The sequence below is a fragment of the Pseudorca crassidens genome, chromosome 10 (genome assembly GCF_039906515.1).
Source record: "Pseudorca crassidens isolate mPseCra1 chromosome 10, mPseCra1.hap1, whole genome shotgun sequence".
NCBI lineage: Eukaryota > Metazoa > Chordata > Mammalia > Artiodactyla > Delphinidae > Pseudorca > Pseudorca crassidens.
The window spans coordinates 13,576,785-13,593,570 of NC_090305.1; the positions used below are offsets into that span (position 1 = coordinate 13,576,785).

Here is a 16,786-nt window from a genome sequence, read left to right on the forward strand (position 1 = left end):
TTACTACTAAGAAATTTCTCTGAAATCTTTTAAAATTCTGTTTTTAATGATACAATTTAACACCAGCACCAAACATGTTAAAGTGTTCAATATTCATCATCATCCAGAACAAGGCAATCTAGGAAGTCTACCCTTAACAGTAAGCGACACGTTATCAGACCCTTTTGCTATACCTTTGTGTTTTTTATAAGTTTAAGACCCACACTTACTCCTACCTTAGTATCCCTGAAAAGTGTTATAAGTGACGTTTATTAGAATATTCTTAACGTATTCCTACTCAATCCCCATAACAAGTAAAATTTTAAAAATAGAGTTGTCTCAGAATCAAATGTCTCAGTTACAATTAGGATAAACTCCTTTTCATAATTTCAAACACCCACGAGTGCACAGGGTGCTTAGATTATAAGACCACCAACATTCCTGGAATGTCAAAGTACCTAAACTTCTAGAATACGCCCCGTAACATTAAAATAGTTTGTGCGTGAGATCAGAACTGGAGTCCCGGTCAGCTGTGCAGAATGGCCAATTCCAGCTTCCAAAATAAAAGGCGGGGGGGTGGGGTGGCGGGGGGGGGATTGGACAAAAGTGGGGAGGAAAGAGTCTCGCGACGGAAAAGAAACGTAAGTGCGGAGAGGGACTTTCAAAATGCCCCAGTGCCACTAACTATAAGCCGGTTAAGAAACAAACAAACAAACAAACAAAACAAAATCGAAACCAGTGCTCTCAGATCGGGGAGGGACAGCGGGAGACGGAGAATTAATTAATCGCGTTGTAACTTACTTCACTTTCCGCGCTAACAGCGCCCCCGACAACCCCCGGGTGCCCCGGAGGCAGATTCCTCCGGGCAGCCCCCTCCCCACACACGCTAAGACGCGGGAGACTAGCAAACAGCAGGCGTAAGGGCCTCCAGCCACATCTTTTTCCTTCTCCCTCGAGAGGACGTGAGTAATACCCCCAAACCCCCAATCCCCGCCAAAAAACGGAAGAATTCTAGGCCCAGCGTGGCCTAGGATTTCTGTTCCCGCCCTGCGCTGGTCGGGGGAAAACCCCAGGCGGAGAGGGCTGCGGAGAGGCGGCCGAACCACACGTGTGCGCCGCAGGATTGGCCCGTCTCAGCCCACTTCCCGTCGCCGCCCCAGCGGCCAGAGCTCCCGCCGCCTCGCTCGGGCCTCCGCTTAGGCCCTCCCGTCCGCTCCACGTGGGGCGCCGGGGCCCCTCGCCGCCCGTCCACTCCCGCCCAGTTCCCGACCCGCTAGGCCCCCACGGCGCCGGGGTCCCGTACCTGGTGCTGTTGTCGCCCCTGCTGGTAAGGTTTAATTGGCCCCTGGTGGCAACGCCGAGTCCGGATCTTGCCGCCACCGCCCCCTCCTATGCCTCCAGCTCCCGAGGCCATGGCGTGAGCCTCCGCGGCTTCCCCCTCCGGGGCGGGAGAGGCAGAGACGGCCTTAGAGCCCCCCCCGCCCGGCCCCAGCCCAAAAGTACGCACGCGCTGCCCACACAGCGGGGCACAGGCACACCAGGAATCGCGGGGCTGCGAGCAGGAGCGGAGAGAGAACGCGCGCTGGCGGCAGGGAAGGGGGTGGCGGCGACAGAGGCCGAGTAGCTGGCTCCGGTCCGGCAGCCTCCCGCGGACCCCAGCCTCTGTGTATGTCACCGTCTCTGTGTAGATTCCCCCGCAGAGGACAGTGCGGGCGGCTCCGGGCGCTGCTTAGGCCTAACTCAACCGCCGGCTGCTGGAGATTCTTCTTCCGTCGCCCTAGCCGTAGCTGCCGCAGTTGAAGCCGCCGGCGCCGCCCGCCTACCCCTCCCCTTTGCGCACAGCGCCCGCCCAGCCGTCGTCGTCTTCCCTGCAGTCGCCGTTGTTGCGTCTATTGCCGCTGCTAAGGCCGCCGCTGCAGTCGTGAGCCAGAAGGTCGTCACTTGTTAGCGCCCGACGAGTTTGCATAATCACGCTGCGACCGGGTGATAGGCAAGGAGGAAGGAAGGGCGGGTCGAGCCCGCGCTCTCGGCTGCGCGGGCCTCTGGGAAACGTAGTTCAGCAGAAGAAGACGAATTCTCAGGACGCGGAAGATGGGCGGTTCGCCGCAGAGGCACAAAGCCAGGGGTTCCGTTCGCTTTATTGCTCTTCACTGCAAACGTAGACTTCGAAAGAGGCGTTTAGCACAAAAAGAGTAACCTCCTTCCCAGTCTCCTTCTCCCCGTGGTTGGTAAAGCGGGCAGAAAGTGAGCTGATCGTAAAATCACAGACAGAAGCTAACAATACCTTATAAAAAGAAAAAAACTGGTTGAAAAGACAATGTCCATGATCTTTAAGCCTAAAGCAGAAATAGAAAATACATAGTTTCGTTAATGTTCCATTAACATATAAGGGCTTTGTTGTCAAAACACACAAGTGCTGGAATTCTCACTCCACCACTCTCTAGTTTGACCTTGGATAAGTCAAAACCTTCCTCCCCCCTATAAAACGGGAACTTTAAAATCCACCTCATAGAGCTGTTGTGATCATCCAAATGGAGCACTTAGTATATTTCCTGGTATACAGGAAATGCAATAAATGATTACCTACAGCAGTCAGCTCACATTAGAGGTGAGTGGTATATTACCAGTAATAAAAATATACATATATTTGCCCCAAATAGAAGGCATTATATTTAGGAAAGTGAATAAGCGAGCTAGGCTCAGAGACTGCATCCACAAAGTAGAGAGATTGTAAGAGCTGACTGTTAGAAAGATCTTGGTGATCACGTGGTCCAGCCCTCATTCAACAGACAAGACAGGGGTCCAGAGAATTCAGGTGGCATACTGGAGGACACTAAGCTGCGCAGTCAAAGCCAGGACTATAACCCAGCTTTTCTATAAGAGTTCAAACAAGTAACCAAATGATTAGGGAGAAAATCTACTGTGAAGAAACATAGGCTTAATGTTCCATTTGAGACAATTGGTATGAAAGCTTATAAATAACTTCGGAGTCAAACAGACTTAATTTAAAATCTATCACTTACTAGCTGTGTAGCCTTGGGGAAGTTACTGATCCTCTTTCTAAGCTTCAGTTTCCTCATCTGCAAATAGAATGAATATTAACCTCAACAGGTTGGTGGTTCTGATGAAGGGATTTATGTATCTCTGTATAGTTCATAATAAATGCTTAGATACAAAGCATCTAATATCATCCAGTTATCAGATACAAATAACTAACTTCAAGACTTTTATACCATCTCTACCACCAAACTTCACTCCAATATTCCAATCACTATATAAATCATGTAAGTCAAAAGGTGAAGCCAGGGCTTCCGGGGTGGCGCAGTGGTTGAGAGTCCGCCTGCCGATGCAGGGGACACGGGTTCGTGCCACGGTCCGGGAAGATCCCACATGCCACGGAGCGGCTGGGCCCGTGAGCCATGGCCGCTGAGCCTGCGCGTCCGGAGCCTGTGCGCCGCAACGGGAGAGGCCACAACAGTGACAGGCCCGCGTACCGCAAAAAAAAAAAAAAAAAAAAGGTGAAGCCAAACTTACAGTACCTTGGAATTTGTAGTACCTTCCAGCACCTAAGGAATCATGCCCTATAAGGCATAGGTTTACAGAACAAATGGCACCTCTGACCATAACCACCAAGACTATAAAAAGTTCCCAAATAGGATAGACAAAATTAATTACCTCCTTTTGTGCTTCAGTGTCCCCCTTCCACCACTAACTCCCCACTAGACTCTCCAGGTATACAAGCTCTTCCCCCTGAAGCACTTCATCCTTCTTCAGTACAGTTGTCTTTCATGATTCTTAGCTAGGTATGTGACAAGCAGAGTAAGGTAATTCGTAATAAGCCAATTCCCAGGAAAGATCTGTACCTGAATCTCTAATTACACTTCATATATAGGAGACTGAACTGTAGCCACATACCATTTGCCCTTTTCACCCTACCAAACTCAAAATTTCCAGCACAGGAGAATAAACTGTGGCTCAAAAATCATTCCTTTCTTGGGGGCTGTTATTTGGTGTATGAGACAGCATTCATATCCGAGCTCTGAAAGGAAAGGACATGCGAAAGAGCTGGACCACACTCAGATAAAACTTCAGAATAGAAGATTAGTAGGATTCAGGGAGATAAGGAAAAATCCACATCCTCCTTTAGCCTTGATCTCAGTTGTTTAACTCATTTTATGATTATTTCTTTGAGGTAAAATAAATGTGAGGGAACAATAATACTTTAGTCCCACATTCAGGTAACTGAGTTATTGGAAACTTTACCAATCTTGACAGCAGCGAAGGAATAAGAAGCAAGAAGAAATCTGCATCCTAAACTTTCCACTGACTAATTTTACCCTGAAATAGTATCAGCCTCGCTATGGGATGAAATAACTTCTTGTACATAGTTTGAGATTCTAAAATAATATGGTGTCTGTGCTAAAATTCAGTTTGGAGTTACAAATCACCAAATCTAGAATTCTTCACACACTTTTTGGTACAGAACTCATTGTTCAGTTAGGAATTACTAGTAGTTGAATGGGTTATAATAAGTTATTCTGATTATAAAACTTAATCTGCCACCTTCAAACATACAAATAATTACTGAATATTTCTCTAAGAGATACTATATATAAGTTGGGAAAAATATCAAATGGCATGGAATAATAATATGTATTCTTGAAATCCTTCCAGCCATATTAAGAGTTGTTTTGGGGGAAGGGAATAATATGTATTATTTAGTACGTGTAAGTAAGCAATTTCTATAAATGATACAATTTAATCCCTACAAAACCTATGATATTCTGTAGTTCACAGAATTGGAAGCTATCACTTGCAGATTTTCTATTATAAAATGGTTATCTTCTTTATTCATCCTTTATTCATTATTTCTATTCCCATCAGTCTTTAGGTCTAGACAAAATTGAAATAACTCTGAGAAGTGATCTTGTGTTTTGGGTTGTTTCACTGGGAGTATTTTAATAGAAACTAATTTCTCCCCTAATAGGTTTTAAACACCAAGATTTTTCTCCTCACTGCTATAATCTGAGCACATAGAACAGTGTTGACACATAGCAGTAGCTCTACATATACTTTAGCTCATTTGCCCAACATCCAATTACTACCAATGCCAACTGTTTCCATTTTATTGCAATAAATAATACAATGATGAATACAGCTGAACTACTTTATATAACCTTTCCTAGCTTGCATACATTCATTTTCTATACTGCATAACAAATTAATATTTCTCAAATTCATTTATTCATGATACAGCATTCATTAGCATTGTAAACAGATCCCTATGAAAATATTATGCAGGAATTATTATCCTCTTACCTTTGCCATCACTCTGCCATTTTTGTAGCCAATTTAGGAACCTAACTACCACTTAAACATTTTTTTAAAAAAGTTTTTTTTCCAGTTCAGTGGAGAACTCCACACTTTAGAAATCTCTCTCTGTGATAGCCTTCATGTTGACTAAAATGTTGAGATCCTAGTACTGTCTTACTGCATAGTGAGCATAGACGTTTGCCAGCTGTATGATATGATAGCCATTGGAAAGACTAGACTCAAACAGCTGGCTTAGGATCACCTGGGAATTCCAGGACTCCCATCATGGCATGGGGATATGAGGATATGTTGAAGGATGGGAGTGAAGAGTACATCAACAGGTGCATTTGGGTGGAAAGGATATTGTACATCAGACCTCCAAATCACAGAGAGAAGCCGTGTTAGCAAAATCAATAGAATTCAATGTATTTGTCTCTATGAGGATAAGGGAAAAAAGACAGCTATTCATATTCAGATCAAGTGGCAGAAATGGACACAAAACACAGAAGGACAGAAATTCCGTCTCAATAAGTTGAAAAAAGAAATTAGACCAACTTCACTTAAACGTGGATCCAGTTTTTTTCAGCCAAAACAGATGGTGTATTGGAAGAGATCTTAATTTATGAAAAGACTGTTACTACTAAAGTCCCTCCCCACAAAGAAACATCTTTATTTTTCCCCATATAATATGGTATTCATCTGACAATTATAAATTAGCAAATAGAGAGGCTTCGACCTTTCTTTAGAGATAAGGAATATCCACCAATTACAAGTGAAATACAATTTGGTCTACACCCAACCTGGATTGAAAAACAGCCTTTATATCTTCTTCAAAAGGTAAGACAATTCTGGCCAAAGGAGTATTTAGAGATGACAATTACAAGAAGTTAGAAAGGTATGTATTTACCCTACCTACACAAAATGAGGTATCTGCTATGATGTGTATTGAAGCAAATTATTTTATTGAGAGTAGTTTTAGACAGATCTCCTTGATCTTCCAACAGACATTTCTATGTGATAATTATTACCAAGCATTTCATTAGATAGAAAAATAAGGTTAAACTAGTGTTTTTTTAAAAAAAAATGTATTATAATGATATAATGAACTTCAATCTCAGCTGGAAAAACTCAAAGTGGGGTTGGGATTCTAGAAAAGTATTGGGGTTTTTGTCTGTATTTTAGGGACAGAGAGGCCACAGCATCGGGAAGATATTTAAAGATGTACATCATTATACTCTCATTAACTTACTGTGTTCTCTGACTTTTGGGAATAAAGTAATACTTAAGACTAAATGAATTAACTAATATAATCAAATTTTGATTAACTATATATATCACTTAATTCCAACATGCCATATAACATTTTTCTTCTTCCTGACTGCGTATGTCAATATATAGTAGCTTTTGGCATATATGTGTTTATGTACCTTCCATTATAATTGAAGGCACATTTTAAATTCATCAATCCTAAATGGAAATTCAGTTTTACTGAATGAAATGATAACCAAATTCAGGAAGACCAGTCCCATCCTAATATTTAAGACAGTTAATGAATCGACAAAGATTAAACATATATTAGCCTATAGGCAAAATGTAAACTAGGATAAACATAAACAATTGAGATCAAGGCTAAAGGAGGATATAGATATTTATAAACAATTTACAAACATAATCTAAACATTAACACCTACTGTGTTGAACCTACTATGTGTTGATTTCTAATCTCAGCATTTAGTATATATGTCAGTGTACAAAACATTAAAACAAGCTCTGTCCACATAGTGCATTATACTTTATCATTTTACTGAATTCTCTTAAAGTTTACTGTATTATGCTCTTATTAACCCCTAGCACGTAACACTAATAATTACTCCCAAATTCTACTTTCTATATTCGAAACACCTGCTATTGAATTCATCCCATACAATAAATCTAATGGCTTAGTTTATTTTTTTTAATATAATTCCTCAGTTTCATTAGAAAACTGGCCTCATCATTAAGGTTCCAATCTATGTAAAACTATAACGTTTGCAAAATTCAATTTGCTCACAGTGAGACAAAGCATTTTCATTTTTTAAAAGCATTTGTAGAGAATGCTGGAATTTATTAGACCCTAACTTATTAAGACTTCTTTTCAAGAGCATTCTACTAACTAACATGTTAACAACCCTACTGTACACATCACCCCACCACCACCAGAAAGGTACAACCTACTTAGCTTAAAGGGTGTCTTTTGGAGCCCTCGCTCCTCAGGGGCTAGCAGCACCAGTCCTTGGGAGCTTGTTAGAATAAAGATCATCCCAGGCCTACTTAATCAGAATCTGCATTTCAACAAGATCGCCAGGTGATTCCTATGCACAGGACATCTGAGAAGCACTGTTTTAAGAATTAACCATGCTGTAGAATTCATAAAGCACATCTGAAATGTTAACAGTCTGAAACTAAACATCAGTTATGAAATACACTTGAGCACTTTAAAGAGCACTTTGCTAATTCCCAACTATCCTTCTTTATTTATACAAATTTTCTTTTAGAATTAATTCACAAGAAACAAAAGACATGGATGGAGAATAAACCACCTCACAATCCCAGAAGCTGTGAGCAGAGAGAAGTTCTGAAAAGAAATATCAGACTACTTCCTTAGAATTGCTGTGGCTTTTCTCTTTTCCAAACACTCACAAAACCAATGTTAAGGTAGGAACTCTTGAGGGGGAATATTCTTGGTACTGGGTTAGCAACTAATATCTAAAATGTTGGATAAGAAGTCAGGCAACTTGGAGTAAAATCTATAGATTTTTTCACTTTCCTAAACTGTCAGGACACGAATGACGGCATCTTTCTACTTAACAAATTATAAAAGCAATTACATAGATTACCTACTAATAGCCTGACCTCCTACGCAGGTGCTATGAAGTCAAGACAAAATTCAGATACAGTATTTTCTCCAAAAATTACTTCTGGAAAAAAATTAAATAGTAATGGATCTTTAGAGTAAAAATTCCTTCCCTGACATTGGTCATCAAAAGTATTCTTTCCACAGCACACCTATAGCTCTTAACTCTTACAATAGGGAAGGCCTAAAAAGTTGTGAAACACAAGAAATGAAAAATCGTTTTTAAAAGGCTCACACATACCTCCCCTCCTATAGGCCAAATATAAACACATTTGTTCATATGAACACTTACACATCAAGACATCAACGTATTGAAGTTAACCAAAGTTTCTGTAAAGAGCAGGCTTAGGAATCCCTGTTCTTTATTAGTCTCCAATCAACAATTTAAGTAAGAGTTGATGAACCTGCAGCTTATAGTGCATGTAGATTTTCCCCCCTCTTATTTAACATTTGGTACATTTCACCTTTACCACAATGTGAGCAGAAATGGAATTAAACATTTTTAATTCTCATTAGCTTCTTCTTCCAAAGGAAGCTAGACTATTACCTGAAATGAAATTCTGGATTTAGTACTTTTTGAGTGTCTATTATCGCAGATAGCAGAGCTGATTTAACAGAGCAACTAACCAAACATAACGGTTAACAAGATGATTTTAAACCCAGTACCTATAACCCACGGCCTGTCTTCAAACTATCTCACCTTGTTTGGGTCCATTATAAGGACAACAGCATATCATGAGTCCCCACAAACATGGTTCTTCAAAACCAAAAAGCAAAAAGAACTCTACAAATATTCTCCAAAGCAAATATGAGTGAAGTTATACTATTCTACGTGTAATATTAAATAGGCAGTGTTGCCAAACAAAGGCAACTCTGCAGACATGGAGCAAAGCCTGTTAAACAGACCACCTCCGGTTAGAGAAAGCTACCTCTGCCCACAAAGGTTTAGATTCAGAATTAAAACATCAAGGCACGCCAAAAGTCTCCGCAGAGGCCCTAACCAAGCAACGCACAGCTTCTACCAGCCACGATTAAATCCAAGCCCCAACTTAGATGCTTTAAATTAGTAACAGTTAAACCAGCTCTTTTTCACTTGTGTGGTCATAAAATCTTGCCCCTTCTGCGAGGCAGCAGTAACTAAGCACTTACTATAAGAAGCACCTGCTTTTAGGCCCATGTCTTCCAGCTGAGGTGCAGAGATCAATGACCTTAGCTTCGTGCCTGCTCACATTGGAGTATAATCCCTTGTCTCTCCCAGATTAGATGGAGCCATGCAGAACGGCAGTTACTCTGCAAACAGATGGTGAGGACGCAGACCTGCAAAAGGCCACTAGGAGCAGACAGTTAAGAAGGAAAAGCCATTTTTCTCTTTTCACTGCTGGCCCTTGTGACCATGCCTCTCCTGAACTCATCATCTGGGCCTACCCTTTGCAGCTACGCTTCCTCAGATAACAGCCTCTTCCTTTTCTCAAGGTTTGCTTTGAGTTTACTAACAAAAAGGAGCTGACTTTTCCCCTTCATTTGCTCCATCGTTAACTTTAGAACGGGATTTTTTGAAAAGTCTTAAAGACTGAGATGGAGAAAAAAAAATGCAATAGGTCTTAGAAACTTTCTGTCCTAAATTCAAACTAAGGAAAATAAAAGTACAGCGGCCAGTTCTACATCAAGTCGAAACAAGACAAGATCATTTGTTTAGATTTTTTTCAGCAACTTTCACTGACAACTTCCTACCCATGCCAGCAATATGGAAAAAGAAAGGGGAAATGTTTAAGGGGTGACATAAGAGAGAAGAAGGGAGGGCTGAGGAGAGAAAGGAAGAGCAAATTTTAAATTCTGACAAATAGTCACGATGAGCAATTCCTGAAAACTCAGTCAAAACTTCTGCCAGGTCCACAGCCGACCTGAACTCACCTTTGGTGGATTGACCCTTCGTAACTCAGTCTCCTGAGTCTAGACTGGCTCCTTGTTGATCCAAATTCACACGCTGTAAAATAAACGAAGGAGGGATGAGGGGTACTTTGCAGGAATGGTGCTACAGACGTGCAGAGTATCACTTACTAACGTCGTAAATAATGAAAGACTAATAAATAATACATTAGAAAGAAAAGACCCTCGTTATTGCCACATCATGGTTTCCTAACATTTTATACCCAGAGTACCAGGTGCAAATTGGATAAATGTTTACTAGATGGCTGAATGCATATTCAGAGGTTCGTTATTTCAATTTGTAATTTCCCTCAACCACTTTTATGTGATGGAATTATTTTTCTCTGTATTTCAAAAATACTTTAGTTTGTTAAAATAATCTTTTATTATTAAAACACTTTTAATCCCCCCTTTCTTTTTAAACACAGTTTACCTTAGACCATGTACTACTTGCCGTGTCAGACGTAAACAGAAAAAAATCACTTTTATGTAATCGGATGAAGATAGTGCTTTCCCTCAGGGATTATACCAAAATAGGAACTACAGGAGGAGGATATATCCTTTCAAACCAGACCTTTGGAATACTATGCAACAAATATTTACTACATTCTTAGCCATATGTTCGGCAGATAGAAACTTGATGACAACATAGGGCCTGCCGTTTAGGGACAAGTAGAAATGGTTATACTTTTACTTTAAGTGTTTTGAATAAATACTTAATGCAGATAAATTTCGTTTTGGAAATATGTATTGCATAAATGGCTGTAAGTTTATATTCTTTAAACAATTCACCTAAACCAGCTTTGTCCCCATACCCTGGGCTCAGTGGAATTGTGATCAGGATGTTCAACTAAGAAATGAGTTGAGTATGCTATTCCTTTATTTATTTATTTTTTAAAATTAACCATTTAATTAATGTATTTATTTATTAATTTATTTATTTATGGCCACACGGCTTGTGGGATCCCAGTTCCCCAACCAGGGATCAAACCCAGGCCCCCTGCAGTGAAAGCACAGAGTCCTAACTGCTGGACTGCCAAGGAATTCCCTAGCCCTTTGTTTAGATGTAAATAAATTCTTTAGTATAAAAGAACAGGGTAAAAGAAAATACTGTAAAATGTAAACTCTAGACAGAGATACATAGCCCTGAGTTTGCAACGGGACAAATTGTGTCCCCAAGTAATTGCAATATCCAAGTAGGATCTTCCAGAGGAAAGGAAGAGACCAAGGAATATGATTTAAAGTTTCCCACACTCTTATTTAGTAATTAATTGCATGAAATAATAGCACTAAGGGGAGACTTCCCTGGTGGCGCAGTGGTTAAGAATCCGCCTGCCAATGCAGGGGACACCGGTTCAAGCCCTGGTCTGGAAAGATCCCTCATGCCACAGAGCAGCTAAGCCCGTGCGCCACAACTACTGAAGCCTGCGAGCCTAGAGCCCGTGCTCCGCAACGATGAGAAGCCCACGCACCACAACGAGAAGTAGCCCCGCTTGCTGCAACTACAGAAAGCCCGCACGCGGCAGTGAAGGCCCAATGCAGCCAGAAATAAATTTATTAAAAAAAAATAGCACTAAGGGGTATCTACTGTGAGCCATGCACTTCGCTGTGTGCTTTACATGCACTCTTTTTCATTCTTTTTCATCCTTAAAACGTCTTTTAGGGAGTTGTCTAAAAGAGAAGGGTTAAGGAGTTCACTCAAGGTCACACGCTTGGTAGTTGACATGATGGGCTCTGAACTCACATCTAATTTCAAAACCTGTGTTCCTTTCTTTAAGCCAGGCACCATTCTAGAACTTGCCACAGCCAATGGGCGGGTGCAGGGAGTGGAGTCTGAGATGTTTACGGAAGCTGCTCAGCCCACTGACATTCCGGCCTCTTCTCACCGAGGTTTGTCCAGCTGCTTCTCAGCCAGGGCCTTGGCAGGGTTTCTGGAGTGGAATAAGGGCTCTGCTAAACAGGTCGGGGACAGTGGGAGATGTCTTATTGGGCCCCCTCACCTGTGAGTTCCCCTGTTCGTAGGGTTGCCAGACAACCTAGAAGACACCCAGCTAAATGTGCGTTTCAGAAAAGCAACGAATAATTTTTGAGTATAAGAACGTCCCCAGCTGTGCAAATAATGCAGAGACAACTTCTTTGCTAAATCTGGCCACCCTGCTTCTTGGCACTATTTCAGAATGTCTTGGATTAGAATTAGAGAGAGTTGCATGCATGCTGGAGTAATTTACCACTCTTCCCGTGATCGTTAGCTTAGAATGAAGATATCCTGGCTATTGACCGGAAATGGAGGAAACTCAACTGCAAGCACACCATCCCTACCCCATACCTACCCAGGCTGTTCCGTGGTTTATCATGGGATGCTGCCGTTATTCATTTGATTAGCTTCTAGTGCAGCAGACATGTCTTGACATGAGCAGACATGAGTGTCCATGACTCAGGTATTCAAGAAATGTAAATTCCTATTTCTTTAACTCAGCAGAATTTCTGTTCCAAAACCCCATTTTTTAGAGGTAGCAGAAACATAAACGATGTCAAGTCAGGTCTCAGCACCCCGCCTCTTCCTCGAGTCTTTCCTAGGGTGCACGTCACGCTGTGGGGAGGGATGTGTTTCTTGATGTTCCCTGTGCCTGCAAATTGTTGCCAAGGCACCTCGCCTTCCTGGCCCTCTGCCCCCTTCAGTCCAGGCCTTTGCATTCCTCCTGGTCCTCCTGGGCTGAGATGCACGGTGTAGCCCTTCCCTCTCCAGGGTCTCCTTGCACTCCAGGCCTCTGCTTTGGGGAGTGAAGCCTGAGGCTTTTCGCCATTGAATCCTACTGTCTCAGGTGGGAAGGGCACGTAGTTCCTCTGGAGGACTCCAGGCACCTGTGTCCTCTCTGTTCTCCTCCCCTCTCTAAATACCCTCTGCCTAGACAATCTTTCTCAATCTTTTATTTATTTATTTTTTTAATCTTTTTCTGGGCATGGCCTCACCCTCCAGCTCTCAAATATCTTTCCTGTGTATACAATTCCCCTAAGGATCTTAGGTTTTTGGAAGGTTATTCCTTTTCACCCTGGCTTATTCTCCCCACCCTCACCCCCTGCCAGGCAATGAATACGAAACAGTTTTCTTGATGGGGGAGAGAGAATAAGGCGAGAATAAAGGAAAGTATCCTAACCAACTGACTTTAAACATCCTCAGGCCCCATCCCTCCCTTTTTTTTTCCCCAATGTCAAAGCTAAAAGAATTAGATCCTGGTTAGTTTTAGGCACAAACTTTGCTTTTCCACAGTAGTCCCCAAATCTGGCATCAGCAGCAGATGGGAAGCATTTAAAACATGGATTGTCAGGGCCCCAACCAGATCTATAGAATCTCTAGGGTTGCATCTAGGAATGCACTTGTCCTCTGGCCTGCTTCTGAGAATGACTCCCCTTTTCTTTCCCACATCTTCGGCCTTCTTTCCCTTTCTTTCTTATCCCTGGAGTGGCAACATCCAGTTAAATGTTCCTTGCACAAAACCAACATCTAGTGTGGAGTTCCGTATCCATCTTTCAAAGGGAAGATGACCTGGAGGGCGAGAGGATGTTCCAGAGTCTCATCTCCTCTTATCTCTTACCTCACTTTTCTCATCCTTCAGTGTCCTGTCCACATTCCAAGAAGAAAACCTCAGTCTAACCCATCAAACAGGACCATCCAGCAACATATCTCCATCCTGTGTCAAATGCAAAACTATTTCCCAGAGACCTAAATGCTGCTTGGTTCTTAGGAAGAATCAGCAGCAGATCTAAGCATCCCAGTTTTTCAAGGCTTGGGAATACTTCCAGAGGAAAGGCCTAAGCAATTAAGATATATTCCCAACATGTGTAAATTACAAAGTAAGATTCTTAAAAATCGCTTGCATTGATTTGCTTACATTATTGTTAAACACCCTCTTAATTTATTTAGAGAGGCCAGTTCACCTTTTTTAAAAGTTAATATGGGGTTTCCCTGGTGGCGCAGTGGTTGAGAGTCCGCCTGCCGATGCAGGGGACATGGGTTCGTGCCCCGGTCCGGGAGGATCCCACATGCCGCGGAGCGGCTGGGCCCGTGAGCCATGGCCGCTGAGCCTGCGCGTCCGGAGCCTGTGCTCCGCAACGGGAGAGGCCACAACAGTGAGAGGCCCGCGTACCGCAAAAAAAAAAAAAGTGAATATGGCTAGGTAGGACATGTCAGGCTGGCAATACCATTGGCCTATTTTATTCTAAAATGAGGTTAGGAGTACTGAGCTAAATTGGGGCTTTTAAAGGATTACGTCCTAGGGAGTGATGAAAATCATTCGCAAGTAATGATTGGAAAGACTCAGCCCCTGGGATGGTAGTTGATATTTATAAAAGTCAGCTATGCTTATTGACTTAACAAAAAGTCATGTATTATTATTATGACATCAGAATACTACTCCATAGTAAGTAACAGGGCAAAGGGCCTGAAAAATTAGGGAGTGGGCAGGCTGAACAGGAGCAGAGAAGTGAATGCAGCCTGAGCAGCTTTCAATAATTCCTTTTTCTTTCTTTTTTTTTTTTTGGCTGCACCTCGCGGCTTGTGGGATCTAGTTCCCCGACCAGGGTTCAAACCCAGGCCCCCTGCATTGGGAGCGCAGAGTCCTAACCACTGGCCTGCCAGGGAAGTCCCTTTTTTTCTTAGGAAAGTAAATTTACACTGAATATCTCACTCCATGCTTAATTATTGAGAAATATATCTTTCTCTTTGAAGTTGATTAAGCAGTGACAGAGAAAGACAAATATTGTATGATTTCAATTTCAAGTGTAATCTAAAACATAAAACAAATGAATATAACAAAACAGAAACAGAGTTTTATATAACAGAGAACAAACAGGTGGTTGCCGGAAGGGAGGGAGGCGGGGGTGGGGAGAAAGAAATAGATGGAGGAGATTAAGAGGGACAAACTTCCAGTTGCAAAATATGTGGGTCCAGGGTATGACATGTACAATGTGGGGAATATAGTCAATAACTGAGTAATATCTTTGTATGGTGACATATTGTAAGCAGACTTACGGTGGTGACCATTTCGACATGTACAGAAAAAAATCACTATATTGTGTAACAGGAACTAACATAGTATTGTAGGTCAAGCATACTTCAAAAACAAATATACATACAAACTCATAGAAAAAGGGATCAGATTTGTGGTCACTAGGGGGTGGGGGAATGGAGGGAGGGGGAATTGGATTAAGGTGGTCAAAGGACACCCTAAACTTCAAATTATAAGATAAATAAGTCCTAGGGATGTAGTGTACAACATGATAAATATAGATAACATGGCTGTATGTTACATATGAAAGTTAGGAGAGTAAATCCTAAGAGCTGTCATCACACACACACATTTTTTTTCTATTTCTTTATTTTTGTATCTATACGGGATGATGGATGTTCACTAAACTTATTGTGATAATCATTTCATGAGTATGTAAGTCAAATCATGCTGTACACCTTAAACTTAGACAGTACTGTGTATCAATTATAACTCAATAAAATTGGAAGGAAATTGATTGATCAGGAAATATTATAACAGATGCCGACCGTCTACAGAGCACTCCGCTAGATGCTGTAAATAAAGAAAACTAGTTTTCCTGCACAGTGTCCTTTTCTCCTGAAAGGTTGACACAGGCATGGAGTTGAGAACCAAAAAATCAGACTTCACAGGTTGAAACGAATTATAAAGTTCTGCTAAGCCAGTCCCACAACTAACGCGTGAGTGACTTTTTCAACTTTGTAAGTATCCATTGTGTTGGGGCTTTATTGTCTACAGAAATGAAGATCCGTGCTTCCTGAGGGGTGGAGAGTGGTCCTGGCAGGTGACAGCTGTTATCTCTGGGACCTGCTCTGGGACTCAGCCTGGATGGAGCTAATCCCTGGGGAGACTTCATCAGCGAGTCTTGCCAATAAGTGCTCTCTTGGCCGAAAGCTGATTTTCTCTCAATACTTGTGTTGTTTTATATATTTGTACTTTAGATAATAACCTTGCTCTTTGTGATGGTTTGTCAGATTGTGAAGCATTTTTTCCATTTGTTACTAATTCGTTCATTTAATAAATTTTTATTGTTACTGTTGTGTTTCATTATAGGAAACTGAAGTCCAGAGTGCTTAGGCTATATACTCAAAGTCACAACTTTGTGACAGTAATAGAACAGATATCTCCTGACTCAAATTCCAGTGAGTTTTACCCTATTTGGGATGTGTTCTTTGTTTTCATTGACAGCATTGGTAAGTTTAGACTAGTTACGAGTATCGTGGTTATGGATTTACTTAGATTTGCCTTTTTTTTTTTTTTTTTTTTTGCGGTACGCGGGCCTCTCACTGCTGCGGCCTCTCCCGTTGCGGAGCACAGGCTCCGGATGCGCAGGCTCAGCGGCCACGGCTCACGGGCCCAGCCGCCCCGCGGCATGTGGGATCCTCCCGGACCGGGGCACGAACCCGTGTCCCCTGCATCGGCAGGCGGACCGTCAACCGCTGCGCCACCAGGGAAGCCCTAGATTGGCTTTTATCTTCGTATTTTGTTCATTCTGTCCACCCTGTTTTTTGTTTTTTTTGGCCGTGCCTCGCAGCTTACAGGGGATCGAACACATTCCCCCTGCAGTGGAAGCGCGGAGTCTTAACCACTGGACTGCCAGGGAAGTCCTACCCTGTTTTTTTCTATGTTG

The 16,786-nt window shown here is 42.1% G+C and overlaps 1 protein-coding gene across 3 annotated transcripts in view; it reads right to left on the reverse strand.

The window, feature by feature from the left end:
* NUP153 (nucleoporin 153) overlaps positions 1–1,899 on the reverse strand; it is a 74,068-nt gene extending 72,169 nt beyond the window's left edge. The window contains exon 1 of one of the 3 annotated variants that reach the window (XM_067752070.1): positions 1,487–1,899. Coding sequence is in view for 1 of the 3 variants with exons in the window: in XM_067752069.1 (XP_067608170.1) it covers positions 1,283–1,393 (111 nt within the window). In the remaining 2 variants the exon portion in view is untranslated. The other 2 variants (XM_067752069.1, XM_067752071.1) reach the window with 2 other exon arrangements.
* Between the last annotated feature and the right edge of the window lie 14,887 nt (positions 1,900–16,786).